Source organism: Sphaerodactylus townsendi, linkage group LG12 (assembly GCF_021028975.2).
Source record: "Sphaerodactylus townsendi isolate TG3544 linkage group LG12, MPM_Stown_v2.3, whole genome shotgun sequence".
Taxonomy (NCBI): Eukaryota; Metazoa; Chordata; class Lepidosauria; order Squamata; family Sphaerodactylidae; genus Sphaerodactylus; species Sphaerodactylus townsendi.
The window spans coordinates 49,101,427-49,118,607 of record NC_059436.1 but is presented as its reverse complement, the minus strand read 5'-3'; the positions used below and the strand labels follow the sequence as shown (position 1 = coordinate 49,118,607).

Sequence of the window (17,181 nt, the reverse complement as noted above, 5' to 3'; positions counted from 1 at the left end):
CCTTTATTCCTATCTTCTCCAACCGAGCATTTGTCAATCGACAGAGCTTATTTTGTCATCTCTGCACAGCAGACCACTCGCCATCATGCATCTTAGCCGTTGGTACAAACGCGATCCTCACCCGTTGTTCCACCAGCATGCTTGATCCTGACAGCTACTGTATTGATTCCATCACGGAGGCTGCAAAATCACGAATGAACTCTGCCTCTTTCCCTAAATCCTATGGCAATCCATCCTCCTGTCAACAGGCACCTGACCTAGATACTCATAGTCATTCTGGTGGTCTCCCTTGTCCTCTGACATTCAGGGGTGGAGCGAGGGGGAACTGTGCCCAGGGTCCCCTCCACGTCCCGGCAATGCCTCCGCACCAGGGGGGCAGGGCGTCCGGGGCGTCACGTACCCCCCTGTCCCATGGGCGCTACGCCACTGCTGACATTCAAGGCAGAAGTGAGAGTTCAACTGTCATCAATTTTGTGGTTGGAGCTTGTTCCGTTTCCAAAGCCTCAGACTCCAAAACTGGAATAAGCTTTTGGTCTTGTCTCCCACCAAAATCACGTTGGATGCACATTTGTCACCCTCTGAAGGCCTTCTCATGTTTTCCCAAACAGATGGGTCGAATGACTGTAGCGCCGGTCATCCAAGTTACCCAACATCCCCCGTCTCGTGAAGGCCCTTTATTTGTGATTATCCAAATCTGCTTTAAATGCACTCGTAGCCCTTCCAGTCTTATCCGCTCGGTTGGATGCCATTGAAGAGTTTCAACATATTGAGGGAGATTTAGTCTTTATTAATTTCTGTTTGTTCGGTTATGAAAGCTTTTACGCCCTGCCTTTCCTCTTGGTTCGTGGCCGGCTCCCAAAAACTCTTGCGGGAGAAACTGTCCCTGGCATAGGATCATCTTTCAGAGGAAATGAGTCTCTTGGCAGCGACGTTCAAGGAGGAGGCTCTTCGGCCGACAAAGCAGCAGATGTTCGCCACTCAGCATGTCACCCAGGGTGGATGGAGACAAACGTCTACTCCTGTAGCCCGCCGCCATCATGCTGGCTTGTGATCATCCTCCATAACGCCAGATGCAAAAATGAAGATTGAAGACCTCCGTTTCTACGGGGAAGATTTGTTGAGCACGAGGATGGATGATACACGAGAGCATCGTCAAAAGCCCTGGTCCACAGTACGCTCCATTGGCCTTTCTGGGATTCCTACACAATAAATACATTGACAGTGATTTCCAGCTGTCAGGGCAGAGGCGTGGCTGGGCCAAGCTGCGCCCAGGGTGGACTTTGCATTTTCTGGGGGGCCCCCATGGGCCCTGCTCCTGCCCTGCCCCCCCACGGCCCCCCACTTACCTTAGCAGCAGTGGCGTAGGAGGTTAAGAGCTCGTGTATCTAATCTGGAGGAACCGGGTTTGATTCCCAGCTCTGCCACCTGAGCTGTGGATGCTTATCTGGGGAATTCAGATTAGCCTGTACACTCCCACACATGCCAGCTGGGTGACCCCAAGGTAGTCACAGCTAGTCACAGCTTCTCGGAGCTCTCTGAGCCCCACCTACCTCACAGGGTGTTTGTTGTGAGGGGGGAAGGGCAAGGAGATTGTAAGCCCCTTTGAGTCTCCTGCAGGAGAGAAAGGGGGGATATAAATCCAAACTCCTCCTCCTCCTCCTCCTCCTCCTCCTCCTCCTCCTCCTCCTTCTTCTTCTTCTTCTTCTTCTTCTTCTTCTTCTTCTTCTTCTTCTTCTTCTTCTTCGTTCTTAGTTTCAGGCTTAGTTTCAGGCTAAAAAGCGGCCTGTTCAATTCAGGCTGAAAAAAGCCTGGGTGGGGACTACACTACCCTAGAGACCTTGGGGCTCTCAAGGTCTCCTGGGTAGTATAGTTCCCACAAGGGCCCATTTCAGCCTGAATGGAACAGACAACTTTTCAGCCTGAAACTAAGAACTAAGGTAAGTGGGGGGGACTGCGAGGGGGGTGGGGGAGTCACGGGGGGAGGGGGCAATTTTCCACATACACACCTTAGGCGTGCGCCCGGTGCGCAGCACACTCCCCCCGCCCCCTTGTAGCTTCGCCTATGTGTCAGGGTCTTCCAAATAGTCACACATTTCTTCCAAATGGATCGCATTTCTTCTGACCGCCTGTTGTATAAGAAATCTTTTCCTCTTTCACACAAGTCTTCTTATTCCACCGACTGCCCAGCGGTCCTCCTTGTCAAAACCCTCTTTGGGTTTGAAGATATCATCCCTCAGCCTGAGAGGAGATTACCACAGATCGTTGGGTCTCAATATGCAGTTGAGTTCACTTCTCATTCACCCTTTTCTGAATTCCTATCAACCTCATTCTTTGCTAGGAGACGGGCTCCGTCCTGCAGAAAGAAGTGATAGAACCCATACCGTGCTTACGGGACGGCCTGGCTTTTGGCTTTTATACATCATTGTCCGAAAAGAAAGATGGTGAAGGAAATCAGTTTCCACCCTGTCCTTAACCCCTAAGGGGAATCAATGAGTTAATCAAGACCACGAAGTCTTGGATGGTCACCTTACCTTCCGTCTCACCCGCTTTACATCTGGGAGACTTGAAGGTGCCTCCTTTCACATCACCTGGTGCTTGCTTCGGCAGCACATATACGAACATTTGGAACGATACGGAGAAGATTAGCGTAGCCCCTGTGCAAGGATGACGCTCAAAGAATGACTCATCTCCACCTGACCTCCCTGTTGTCATTTTCTCCTATTCGCTGTGGGAGACAGCCATTTCAAGTACTCATGACTGCCCTTTGGCTTCTCTGCAGAGGTGTATGGATGCGCTCCAGATGCGCTCCCCCCTCAGGCCGGGGCTCCATCACCCTCACTGCTGCCAGGTGCCCTCGACCCCGCCCATGAGGGCTTCACATGAGGGCACTTGAAGACAACGAGGCAGCAGGACTTCCTGCTGCCTCGTTGTCGCTGAGCGCCCTCGACCCCGCCCATGTCATCATCGACATGGGCGGGGTCTAGTGTGCCTGACTCCCCCCCTCTGCCCCCCTGCCGGCTGGGCTCCCAGCTGGCAGCTGGCAGCCTGCAGTCCCTTCTGCCCTCCCCTCTGGGCAGGCCAGAAGAGGCTGCAGTCCCCAGCCTTGTAGAGCTGCTTTTATAAGCACTGAGGCCGGGGGTAGGGGTTGGGTCGCACAAAAGAGTGCATCAGAGCTGTTCAGGAGGTTGGGTATCTTGTAACACTCTTGCCACTGAGAACATTGCAAGAAAATGGAATTCATGTATTTTATTTATTTATTTATTTATTTATTTATTCATTTTTTAATCTTATATACCGCCCAACCCCCGGAGGGCTCTGGGCGGTGAACAACAGAAAATTATAATTACATAATAAATTTTAAATAAGTTGAGTTAAAATGCAGCAAATAATAACAACAACAATGCCCGCAACAATTCCTATTAGACTCTCCCAGAAGGGGAGAAAAGAATGGGGCCCATAGATGGTATGGGCCAAAGTACAGGAGGGTAAAGGGGCACTCATATCAGCGGCTGGACACTCCAAAAGCCCGGCGGAACAACTCCGTCTTGCAGGCCCTGCGGAACTCACCAAGATCCTGCAGGGCCTGGACAGCTGGAGGAAGAGTGTTCCACCAGGCAGGGGCCAGGGCTGTAAAAGTCCTGGCCCACGTGGAGGCCAGCCGCATCATGCGTATCTTATCATATTGAGGGCATGCAAACAGAGAATGGTCCAGTGTTTCAGCCGTAAGGAGATCACAAGAACAGACCCTTTTGGAACATTCTATATTCTTAAATCTTTCCTCCGGAAGAGCTGGTCACTGTGTGTTTATGGACTGCTGTTGAATGCCCTTAATTTAAACGGGTAACTGTGATGTGTCTTGATCCACCAGGGCTGGGTTATGGAAGGGATCCCTGAAACCCGAGAACTTGCACGAGCCCTGCAGGACAAGGGGATCATTCCCAGACATGTTGGTAAGATCAGAACTTTCTCATAGATTGTATGATCTGTTACGTTATTTAACAGCTTCATAAAAAAAACTGGATGGAAAGGAAGGTTTTTTTTAAAAAAGTGGTACATTTTCATGAGGGGTAAAATGAATACTTTTGCAGCAAGTTTTCATTTGTGGGAGGCACCCAGAAAGTCATCTTAATTTCTTGCTATGACTTGTTTTTTTTCCCCAGAAAAATGCAGGCAGCCATATTATTGTCAGTAATTCTACTCATGATTTGTAAAGGGAACCGCCACAATTGAGGCAGTAGCCAGTATCAGGAGCAGAGGTGGGATCCCGCAGGTTCTCACCGGTTCCCGAGAGTGGGTTACTAATTCTTTGTGTGTGCCGAGAGGGGGTGACTAATTGGGTCCGCTTTTCCGTTAGAAATTCCATTAGGTCCAAAAATCATCAAGTCCTGTTGTTTCCTATGTGGCTGGTTAGCGAAGGTAGAAAACGGGATCATTCTCCCTGTTGGGCTGTTTTCAAAACAGGTTTTAGAAATAGGGTAAAGTTCCTTGTTTAAGGAAAGTCTCCTTCTTTTGATTTCTAGAAACAAAATTAAGAATTTGAAAGTATTAAGTATTTGACAGGCAGTCAATTAGAGGAGAAGTCGTTGTTTCTGTTGGCAGTAGATGATAGGACTTGCTATAATGAGTTTAAATGATGGACGGAAAGATACCAGCTGGAAATTAGGAACTTTTTTTTTTACAGTAAGAGTTTTTTTACAGTAACAGAGAAATTATTAATGCCCCGCCCCCGGAATGCCCAGCCACACCCCTGTCGTGCCCCGCCCAGCCCCATTGGCGCTACACCACTGTTTGAATCCCACCACCATGGGAACCTGTTACTAAAATTTTTGGATCCCACCACTGATCAGGAGGCAACACCGGGGGAAGTGTTCACCTTCTATGCCCTGCTGTGGGACCTCCAGAGGAACTGGTTGGCCAATGTGTGATATTTTCCGAAAAAAGAAGGTTTCACGGCCGCTTGTGTGAGACAGGATGCTGGACTGGAAGGACCACTGGTCAGATCCAGCAGGGCTCTTGTCACGTTCTTGTTCCACAGAAAATCACACAGAGTTCAAGTACATCAGATGGAACGTTTAGTAGGAGAAACAAGATGTTGTGGGTGGTGTGGTGTGGGGAAGTGACAGGGATTTTTTAGAGCATGGTGGGGAAGCCCAATCTCTGTAGTTGATCTTCAGTGGGCTACAGCAGTTGGAGTTAAAGACTTATTGACACCAGCTGACGGCTTGGGCTAGATAACAGATCTGAAGTTGGACCGGAAGCATCCCGCGACAGCGAAAACCAGACGTGACTGCTCTCCCTTTGAAAATATCAAAGCCGGCAGCAATCTCACGCGCTGCATTTTTAATTGTTCCTTCCTTTTCCAGTGTTGCTCCACGCTGCTGATACTGTGCTGATTGAGAGGAATCTTGGGAAAAGAGTGGATGTCTACACTGGAGGTAAAGTGCACTTTTACTGCAGTGTTAGATTACTGTCTTGCTACTGTTTGTGGGTGGGAAACAGAGGTTGGAAGTGGCAGGAATTGCGGGACAAGTCAGACAGCAGAAGACTTTAGTAATTTAGTGGGTTCAGAACCCTCTGTGCTCCAGAGCTACTCGGCTGGGGGGGGGGGCTCGTGGGGCCCCCCACACACACTGTTTTTGCGCCACAAGTCCCCACACACTCCAGCAACATTTTCACAGCATACCACTGCACAAGCAATTCTGAGGTACCATTAAAGGGAAGTAAATGGTAAATTATTTAGGTTATGTTTTTTGCCTCAGGCATCAAAACCTCTCAGGCTATCTTCAACACCCAGCTCCTCCGCTTTCTCAGTATCACGGCTGTGTGGTGGTGAAATTCGCCAGTTGCCGCGTGGAGCTTCTCGCAACAAACTGAATACCGCACCGAACTCTGCGGTGGTCTTTTTGAGTAACCGCCATGCCAGTCACTGTACCTGTGAAAGAGGTCTCACCTTTTGAGGCTCTCAATTGAAGCTAAATTTGTTTAGGTGGAGATGAGGAAAACTGAAACTCTTCAGACAGCACCTCAGAACTCTTTTGGGCTCACAGATACATTATAGCAAACAAGGTGGTAGAGTCCTGAGGCAGAAGAAGAAGAAGAAGAAGAAGAAGAAGAAGAAGAAGAAGAAGAAGAAGAAGAAGAAGAAGAAGAAGAAGAAGGAGGAGGAGGAGGAGGAGGAGGAGGAGGAGGAGGAGGAGGAGTTTGGATTTATATCCCCCCTTTCTCTCCTGCAGGAGACTCAAAGGGGCTGACAATCTCCTTGCCCTTCCCCCCTCACAACAAACACCCTGTGAGGTAGGTGGGGCTGAGAGAGCTCCGAGAAGCTGTGACTAGCCCAAGGTCACCCAGCTGGCGTGTGTGGGAGTGTGCAGGCTAAACTGAATTCCCCAGATAAGCCTCCACAGCTCAGGCCGCAGAGCTGGGAATCAAACCCGGTTCCTCCAGATTAGATACATGAGCTCTTAACCTCCTACGCCACTGCTGCTACACCACTGCTGTAGAGGGGACTGTACTTCATTTTCGATACACTCACACTCACAAAATAGGTATTCCTGAAGTGATATAGCCCATTCTACCATCTCATTCTCATGTAAAGTGTTTTAGATTGCAGATGATGGAGCATATTTTTGAATGCTGTTCTTCGTTAAAGGCTCCCTGTAAGTGGTTCACAAACACACCAGGGAGAGAACCGATGCTATACCATTCTCCCTGATATCCTGGGTGTTCCCAGAGGTGGAGCTGACATTAACTGGCTCCACCCCGAATTTCGGGCCGTTGCACGGTACACTAGCCCTCGGATGTATGCCACACTTTCTGTGGCATGACTATTTAGAAGAGGAAGAAGAAGGAGAAGAGTTGGATTTATATCCCCCCTTTCTCTCCTGTAGGGAGACTCAAAGGGGCTTACAAATTCCTTTCCCTTCCCCCCCTCACAACAACCACCTTGTGAGGTAGGTGGGGCTGAGAGAGCTCCGAAGAACTGTGACTAGCCCAAGGGCACCCAGCTGGCGTGTGTTGGAGTGCACAGGCTAATCTGAATTCCCCAGATAAGCCTCCACAGCTCAAATGGCCGAGTGGGGAATCAAACCCGGTTCCTCCAGATTAGAGTGCACCTGCTCTTAACCACTACGCCACTGCTGCGCCACTGCATTTATCCCCATGGGGCTTTTTGGGGTGATGGGGAGGTCCAGGGATCTTCCCTGCTCCCTACACCACTGATATACGGCGGTATGGCTGGCCTCCACGCGGGCCAGAGCATTTACGGCTCTGGCCCCGGCCTGGTGGAACGCTCTCCCTCCAACTGTCAGACCCCTCGCGGGACCCTCGGCTGAGTTTTTTTCAGGGCTCCTGTAAAGGCCGGAGTTGTTCCGCTGCCGGGCCTTTGGAGGAACCAGCCGTTGAAGGTGCCCCCTTTGGCCCTGACATCTGGGCCAACTGTCATTCTACACTCGCCATTCCTCCCTTTTGGAGGGGGAGGGAATTTCTAGTATTGGAACGTCGGACGCCACTGCTCCCCCCTTTTGGGGGAGGGGTGGGAGTTATAGTAATGGATTGGTGAACGCTATTTATTTTATTATAACTTATTATATTTATTAGACATGTTTTACGGTTTTCGCTGCTTTTAAATGTTTTAATTGATTATGTTGTTTTTTCGTGTTGTACACCGCCCAGAGCCCTTGGGGATGGGGTGGTATAAAAATCCAAAGAATAAATAAATAAATAAATAAATAAGCCCTTTTGGAGGTGGTGGAGTGGCTTTGTATCAGTTCTGCAGCCCATTGCCTCCATGTTTGGATGGGGCAGTTGGCATCCTAAATAGGTTGCACTCTAGCATGCAGATTGTACTGTGAGCAGTTACATTAAAGGCCCTTTTTGCAGCCTGATCCTTCCTCTAGTGCAGTGTTTCCCAACCTTTTCGAGGTCAGGGTACCCTTGACCTCACTCTTCATATCTCACGGTACCCCTGCCGCCACCCTCCACCTTCCCCTCCCATTGCCTCTGCTTGCCACACCCCCCACCTTCTCCTCCCAGGGTAAAGGGTAGCACTGGGGGGCAGGCCCTGCCCCATGGGCCAGCTCCATGTCCTTGCTGGCGCCGGTGGGAGACACCACAAAAATGAGGGGGGAGGGGCGGTAGTGTTGCCGCGGTACCCCTGGGACATGCTCATGGCACTCCAGGGTACCACGGAACCCTGGTTGAGAATGACTGCTCTAGTGGGACAGAGGCCTTGTAAATCGACAAAGCTTTTTTCCTAGCAAGAACGGGCTGGCAATGTTATCTTCTCATTAGGTGTTAAAACCGATGCAGAGCAGTTTTAAAAGCAAGGCTGGCATCCGTATATTGCAGCGGTACAAACATTAGGGCAAAGACAGAGACTTAAAGAGAAGTCACAGCGGGTTCTTCTGTCGTGGCGGGAGCTCAGCTTCTTTTCGACTTTGTAGTCTGCGTGACAGATGCGTGTTCTCTCCTCGAATGCTGGGCCGGCCATCAGTCCTGCCCCCCCCCCATTTTTCCAGTAGTCTGCCTGCCTTGAAAAAAAATAAAATTCAGTGCCGTGTATTATTTATTTATTTATTTGATTAATCGATGGTTATTCTGCCCTTCTTCCCAGGAGCTTGGGACAGTATACATGTTTATTTATCATTCATCCTTCCCTTTATTTTTTAAAATAAACGCTCCAGGTGTATTTAAAAGCAGTTGAAAAAATTGTCTGGCGAGAGGTGTCCGTGACGTACCAGTGCTAGCCAACAGGTGCTATCCACAAGCAGCTTTCGTTTGCAGTCTTGCAGGATCAGTTTTTTCCAGGCAGAGGTGGAGCTACCAGGGGTCAGTGGGGTGCGCGTTGCACCGGGTGTGTGCCTGGGGGGGCAGAAAATCACCCCTGCCCCCCCATGGCATCCCTCCACACACTTACCTTAGTGAAACAGTGCAGGCTGGAGAAGCGGCCTGTCCACTTCAGGCTAAAAATGGCCTGCTACTTTTGTCTGATACTCAGGCTAATCCATGGTTTCTCTCTGATCGAAAGAAAGATTGAATCACTTGGTATATCTCTCGACTCGCTTTTCCCGCTATCTCGTTCAGAATCCTACAACTTGTTAAAACAAAAATTGTCGGAAAGCGAATGGATTAATTTATTTAGGGCTGCTATGAAAACTTGTTCACCCTTACACCTTTCAATACCCCTATATCAAAACAGGATGGCTCCCTATTTGTATTTTTTTTTACTAATCCTATGCAGAGAAGAGCCCTCACACTTGCTCGCTTCAATGTTTTCCCCTCCGCTTTATTGCGTGGTAGATTTAACAACTTGGAAATGAGCGAAAGGGTATGCTCTTGTGGTGAACAACAGATTGAAACATTGGCACATTGCTTTGCTGCCCTAAATTTGCTAATATCAGATCAAAATATTCCAGTATTCTTTCTAGGATACCTAGTGAAATTGGAGAATCAGGTAGACTTCCTTTCCTTCTGGACAATTCTGACAATGAAACTTGTGAATTGGTAGCATGATTTTTTACTGGAGGTGATGCACAATCAATAATTTATATTCTATTTTAAACCTTTGTATTTGTGTACCTTTTATCTCAGGTTTTTTATTGTGTTATGATTATTGTTATGCCAAATAAAGGCTTATTATTATTATTATTATTATAAAATGGCCTGCTGGGAACTACACAAGGTCTCATGGGAAGTGTAGTCCCCACCAGGCCGTTTTCAGCCTGGAGGGGACAGGCCAATTCTCCATCCTGCACTGTTTCACTAAGGTAAGTGTGTGTGTGGGGGCGCCGTGGAAGGGGGGGGTGCGCGGAAAACACAGCGTGCACACCGGGCGCTGTATAGCCCAGCTATGCCTCTGATTCCAGGGCCATTCTAGGGAGATGAAGAAGATCATGTATAGTTGATGCAGTAAAGACACTTCCTAACCGACCCCACCATCATCCGATCGATCTGTCAGCATATCCCATCCATATCATCTGCTGTTTCCAAGAGTCATTACGATATTCGATGGCTGTGGTTAAGAATCGTGTTGTCATTTCAACAAAGTCTCCTTCTGAACGGATCTTTTAAACTGTCCTCTTTCCAGAGGTGTATCACACAACCTTTGATTGGCCAAGTGATGTGGGAGTGCAGAGACACCTGAAGGCACCTGACGGAATATCTGAAGTGGAGACCACACGGCGCCTCCTGGAATACCATCGGAACTTCCCAGGAATTCTCCAGTCCTTTGAGAAACGATTGAAACAGATCAACGCTGACCAGCCATGTGCAGATGTTTTCTCCCAGGGTAGGAGAGGATCATTTATTTGGTGGAGTGTCCTGCCATCCTCCATTTTATCCACACAATAACCTTGTGAGCTGGGTTGGGCTGAGAGAGAACATCTGGCGACTCAATTTCATCCAGCAGGCTTCATGATAGGGAGCTGATTAGAACTTGGACCTCTCGCACATCCACTGACCTTAACCACTGTGCCTCACTAGCAACTCTATGGTTTCTTTTATGTTCTATAATTTAAATACATACTCCTTTTTCATTTGGGTTATTTATTTGTCCTGGGTTCAATGCATGGGCGGTTCAGTTCCCCCACAGCAACATGGTGTATCCATTCCCTTCCTGTCTTTTGTTTATTATTATTATTAATTATTATTTATTAAATTTAATAGACCGCCCTACCCCCGAAGGGCTCAGGGCGGTTTACAAAACAATCATCATTTGAATACAGCAAATAGTTTCAATTAAAACAATAAATAAATTTAACATTAAAACCCTAGCAGCAGTGATCTTCCACAATTAAAATAAGTAGATGATGTCCGGCATTAACCCCCTGGGAGGGGACTGGCCGATATTCAGTCAGCAGATGACAAAGCTGTAAGGAGCAACAAAGAAGGGCGGACTCAGCGGCCAGCCTCACCAAAGGCCCGGTGGAACAGCTCGGTTTTACAGGCCCTGCGGAACTCCCCGAGGGCCCGCAGGGCCCTAACAGATGGAGGAAGAGCGTTCCACACCAGGCAGGGGCCAGGGCCGTAAAAGCCCTGGCCCGGGTAGAGGCCAGCCGCATCATGGAGGGACAAGGGACCACCAGTAAATTCGCCTCTGCCGAACGGAGAGGTCGACTCGGGACATATGGGGTAAGGCGGTCCCGCAGGTATGAGGGCCCCATCCCCCACCCCCAAATCAGCTTTGCTTCAAATTTGTGGGAAAAGGTTGCAGTAAAGTTTGGATGGTCATTGTGTGGGTGGGAAAGTTCAGATTTTTTGTTCCCACCCATGCCGTAGCCATTTCCCCTGCACTTGTCCGCATAGTCACCGTCCCGCCCCCCCACAACCGGGGGGCTTTTTTATAAAACACACAGTTGAATATTATTATGCCATGGACATGTTTTAGCAATCTGTATGTTGAATTCTCTGAATCCCTACCTTTCATTTTTGTAAAGGTAAGTCTCTCTCCCCTTTTGTTGAGGAGATACAGAGGGAAAGGCATATCTTAACACGTGGGGATAGAGCCTGACTTCTTTGAACAATGAAAGTTGGGAATTCATTGTATCAGGTACACATGTGGGAGGAAAGGTTTGGATATTTCTGATTCCATCCACGTGTCAACCCTTTCCCCGGTGGAAGTCATTTCCTCTCCCTACTGTGTGGGGTTTTTTCTTTTCTTCTTTAAAAAAAAAAATCAGCAATTTCATACCATAATATTGATATACCATTATTCCAAAATATGTGTCGGAATTCCTTCTCTGAATTCCTCCTTTTTATTTTAAAAGTTTCTGTTTCCTTTCCTTGACGGCGTATGAGTGGGGGGGGGGAACATATATTATTTCAAAGAAATGGGCTAGAGACTTAGGCCCTTTCCGCACAGGCCTAATACGGCGCCCTGGGGACGGCAAAAACGCCGTCCCCAGGGAGCCGTTCGCACAGGGGGCGAGGTTTACGGAAAACGGCGGCTTCGAGCTGCTGCCGTGCGAACGGCAGCGGCTCGAAGGCGCCTTCCCTCCCCCCATGCCCGGTCAACCTACCTGCTCTGCAGCCCTCCGGCACGTCGCCGAGGCCTGGGGACACGCCCCCTCTGCCTTGCAACTCCGGAGCGGTCGCGCAGGGCAGGGGGCGTGTCCCCTGGCCTCGGCGGTATGCCAGTGGGCCGCAGAGCAGGTAGGTCGACCGTACTGCGCCGTCGTCCCGGTAGGTTCTGGGACCGTTTATGCGACCGTTCATGGGACCGTTCATGCCAACCCCTACCGTGACCGTGCGGAAACGGCCTTACTTTCTTAAAACTGAAAGCTAGGAATTCAGAGAATCGGGTGCATATTTTGCTACATTGGTATAATGCTATAATGCTGTTAGATTGTAATTTTTTTTTAAAAAAAAAAACCTACCTGGGAAACCCGCTGTATAGAATTCTTGTCATCACTGCACTGTATTAACAGCAATGAGTAAACTTCATAAATAGGGGGGGGAAGCCCTGCCAGCTTAAAGCCCAAGCAACCCTACAAAATGGCCATGCTAGCAGAGGAGCGTTTGGAGGGGAATGCACCTTCCTTTCCAAAGTGTATCTTAGGATACTGAGACGTGATGGTCCTAGATTTGCTTTTCTCTGTCATCTTTATATATAAATAATCCCTTTTGGGCTGTTCACGGAGGAAAGAGGGAAATAAACAGTTACAAAGCATCCCCCCTCCCCAGTTGCCTAAAATCTGCCGATGTTCTGTTTGTTGCTCGGCCCCGTCTCTAATTAGGGCTCCACTTTTAAGGTAAACAAGTTGGAAGTTTATTTTTAGAAACTTACAAATTAATTAGCTCTAAACTCCTTAATTAAATTTAAAAGTTCATATCATCGTTCATAAACAATTCATGCCTCCTCGAATTGTAAATATATGTGTACAGGCTGAATATTAATTATTATTAATTAATAATGCAGTGAGATAAATTGAAAATTGGAATGGAAAAAAAAAATTCTCTCTAGATCTCCCCCTCTCCTGCTTTTTTTCTCTCTCCCACTGATGCATCAAGCAGACAGATTTTTTAAAAAGAATAATTAGATGTGGAGACCGTCTGGGGGATCATTACTCCTAATTAACTTGGTTATTTACTGCAAATTAAGCATCATTTGTAAGCAGGCCGGCCGGCCTGTTCTGTTTGTGCTGTGGAAATTCTGGGCTGGGAGGAACTACTGAAGCGTTCTCTCTGGTTAGCTGATATTTATTTGGGGATAAAAGCAAATGCGCCATTTTCCGGGGTGGTCAGGACTTGGCTGCAGGGTTTGGGCAGGGGGGTATACCGGAGACCCTCCGTGGGCTTCCTCAGCCAGCAAAGGGGGAGCTTGTAAATGATGCATCACACCACTCCTTGAATTCTCTTCAATCCAATTTTTTTTCATAAGATAACTGGACTCCCAGATTGCGTGCCCTATGCAGCCCTTTGTCTGGAGTTAGGTCAAAACTCCTTGGAATCAGCCGCTTGGCTGAGGGCTTTTAGATTCTGGCTGCGAATCCATTTTCTGTCGGACTGTAATTCCCTGGTCCACCGTCTGCTCTCTGACACCCATTCCAACCCCTGGTTTCCCATAATTGAAGAAAAAATGGCCTCTATTGGACTATTAGTGGATTCACTTTGCTCTTTGTCCTATTCAGAAATTTATAGAAAATTAAAAGGTCAACTATTGGATAGAGAGTTCTCTACCCTAATCACCGCAGCCAAGAAAACGTGCTCCCCCCTATATTTTTCTCTCCCATTTGAACGGGGCCACTTGGCACACTACCTGTATTGCTTAAGAAACCCTGCTCAAAGGAGAGCCATAATGCTCGCCAGGTTTAATGTTATGCCTTCTGCCTTGTTACATGGCAGATTTAATAAGCAAGAAAAGGCTAAACGATTGTGTCCATGTAACGATGGCTCAGTTGAATCTCTGGCCCACCAATTACTACACTGTCTCAGATTCAAGGAAATCAGATCCAAGTATGGGAATCTTACTCCTTTACATTTACCCCATCTCCCTGATTTAATTAGATTTACACTACTTGTTGGACAATCCTGATCCTTCTCTCTGTATGATAGTGGCAGACTTTCTCCTGGAAATTACCAAACGCCAGTAGATTTCCTTCGACCTAACATTTATTTCCTCTATTGTATATGCTTTTTAATCCGTTTTTTATTATTGTTGTACTGTTGTCTATGCCAATAAAGGCTTGCTAATTAGATCACAGAGTCTTCCACCCAGATGATTCACACAAGCGAGCCAAGCCAAATTCCTTTTTTAAGAAAGCATTGCTACCTGACTCTCTCTCTCTCTCTGGCACAGGTGGAGGGCAGTGTCCCCCTTCCCCCTTCCACAGCTGTTTAGGAACAGTTCCCCCGGTCTCAAACCAGCTTCTCAGGCTCCCTGCCCCAAATTACTACTTCTGTATGAATCCAGAACTGCCTGATCAGTGCATGATCATTTTGGAAATTCTCATTTGTGGCTCCTCTGATCATCAGTCAATGGCCCAGAGCAGCCATTCTCAACCAGGGTTCCGTGGTACCCTGGGGTGCCATGAGCATGTCCCAGGGGTACCGCAGCAACACTACTGCCCCCCTCTCATTTTTGTGGTGTCTCCCACCGGTGCCAGCAAGGACATGGAGCTGGCCCATGGGGCAGGGCCTGCCACAAGGTCAGCAGCCACCCCCAGTGCTTCCCTTCACCCTGGGAGGGGAAGGTGGGGGATGTGGCAAGCAGGGGCAATGGGAGGGGAAGGTGGAGGGTGGCGGCAGGGGTACCGTGAGATATGAAGAGTGAGGTCAAGGGTACCCTGACTTCGAAAAGGTTGGGAAACACTGGCCCAGAGGGTTTGAATGCTTGCTGGCAGCAGAGCTACCCCCTTGTTATCTCCCTGGCATCAGTGGGTTTAGAAGGGTATAAATCTGCTTCGGATCACTCCGTAAGGTTTCGAAGGCCAGTTCCTCTGTGAAATATGTACATGCGTGAGGGTTTCAGCTTCCCTCTCCTGCCGTTTGAGAGTCTCAGCTTCAACCGTCACACATGCCCTTCTCTCTTTCAGTTCTGACCCATGTCCGAGCTCCACCTCGAACACCTGCCCCATTTTCTCCTCGGATTCTCCTCTGTGGGCCTCCAGGCTGTGGGAAAAGTCTACAGGCAGCGTTACTCTCTCAGAAATATGGTATCATCAATGGTAAGTTCTCCGATCAGTTCTTAGGCCTGACTTGGATGGCCCAGGCTGGCCTGATCTCATCAGATCTTATAAGCTAAGCAGTGTTTGGCCCTTTATGCACAAGGTGCCTGCTGCACTGTAGGGGCGAATATTCGTTGCAGCAAGATTTCTTGTACCGATGTATTTCTCCAAGCCCCACTTTCAGCTTCCATTCTCTCCGCACTGAGTGACACCACTTTATAAGCACGACTTTAATTTTCTTTGCTGCCAGAGGGGGGGAGATTTGCCAGTGAGCGCAGCTTTGCCCCGGACATCTTCACCCACCACCAGACTCTCCTACCCGCCCCCCCTCATGCCCCTGCACACCTCTCCCTTCCCCCTTTTCAGGTTTGTTATTACTTTAGGTTTTTTATTTTTTTATTTTGATATATTGATATGTTCATACAGACAGAAAATCACTGCAAAATCACTGTCTTTTATTGCATTTGAAAACCTCCAAATGGCGAATTAGCCGTTTCCCTCACGCTCTCATTTCCAGTGGTGGGATTCAGCCTATTCGCACTTATTCGGTAGAGCCGGTAGCTAATTTTTTGTCTAGTTCAGAGAATGGTTGTAATCCCACCACTGAGTCCTTTCAGAACCGGTTGTTAAACTATTTGAATCCTACCACTGGGGCAGAGGTGGGATCCAGCAGGTTCTCACAGGTTCCCGAGAGTAGGTTACTAATTATTTGTGTGTGCCGAGAGGGGGTTACTAATGGGTGATTTTGCCACGTGAGTTTTGCCTTAGTTATGCCCCTCCTCTCAGCAGTACCGAACAGAACTTGAAGCAGTCTAGCAGGAGGTGCACCGGCGTGCGTGGCAGCCTGCGCCTGCATGCATTCGTTTCCTTGCCACTGCCCCGCCCAGGAATGCCCTGCCCCAGAATGCCCGGCCACACACCAGTCTTGCCCTCCCAGCCCCATTGGCGCTACGCCACTGTTTGAATCCCACCACCATGGGAACCTGTTACTAAATTTTTTGGATCCCACCACTGCACTGGGGATGTCTGTAGGATGAATTTTGAATGGTGGGCTAACCATTTAATAACAGCAACATTTAATGCAGCCGCAGGAGGAGCAGCAGGAAGTGTATGGATGTGTGGAGGGAGGGTAGAGATATCAGTTCTAGGACATGGTCCCCTTCTTCCGCAGAGTGTGGTCCGGGGAATTGCTTTTGCTTCTTTCCATTTTGGCTGGGGAAGGGTATTTTTGGAAAGCAGCTACAATATCAATATAGCTGCAGTCGCAGGTATATCAGTATAACCGCAGTTGAAAGGACTGGAGCAAATCCCTTTATCTTACAACTGCCGGGTATGAATAGACCTGTGATACTGTTACGCCTACGCTTCAGAGCATAGGTGTCAAACTCAAGGCCCTCCAGTTGTTATGGACTACAGTTCCCATCATCCCCTGCTGGCAGGGAATGATGGGAACTATAGTCCATAACATCTGGAGGGCCGTGAGTTTGACACCTGTGCTTCAGAGCATCGCTGGGAAGTCTGATATACTCTTTGCTAAACGACCATTTCAATTCTACCTGGCGAATCACAATTTTAAATCAGATTAAATGTATCGGAATCTCTTTCGACCAACTTCTTCCGCTTGATGAAGCTCAAGCATTTAGGGTTCTTAAACAGGGAACCCTGGATATTGAAGGTCAGAAGCTGATGGCAAGTGCTAGAACAGTGATGGCGAACCTATGGCATGGGTGCCAGAGGTGGCACTCAGAGCCCTCTCTGTGGGTACACGCACACAGAGTTCATCATGTGGGGAGTGGAAAATCACTCCCCCACACACACACGCACCGCTAGGCTGGCCTGGGCCACTGAACACAATGTGTGTGCACCACAGTGAGCAGGGAGGACTCGGCTGGTGGGCCTGGTGCCTGTGCTCCAGGTGGCTGTTGCCCGAGGGTGGGGGGTGGGGGTGCAGAAGAGGCAGAGATGCTAGAGAGGCACAGAGCAGTGCGCGCAGGACTTGCTGGAGGTTAGAGCAGGTTGG

The 17,181-nt window shown here is 48.6% G+C and overlaps 1 protein-coding gene and 1 non-coding gene across 2 annotated transcripts in view; both read left to right on the top strand.

The window, feature by feature from the left end:
* The window catches only part of LOC125441552 (adenylate kinase 8-like), a 117,152-nt gene that overhangs the window by 73,313 nt on the left and 26,658 nt on the right, over positions 1-17,181 (top strand). The window contains exons 6-9 of the mRNA XM_048512160.1: positions 3,869-3,950; positions 5,364-5,435; positions 10,085-10,285; positions 15,030-15,161. Of these exons, the coding sequence (XP_048368117.1) occupies positions 3,869-3,950; positions 5,364-5,435; positions 10,085-10,285; positions 15,030-15,161 (487 nt within the window). The remainder of the gene's footprint in view (positions 1-3,868; positions 3,951-5,363; positions 5,436-10,084; positions 10,286-15,029; positions 15,162-17,181) is intronic.
* Positions 2,592-2,698, top strand: LOC125442319. Its single transcript, XR_007245974.1, has one exon. It is a non-coding gene; the product is annotated as a U6 spliceosomal RNA (small nuclear RNA).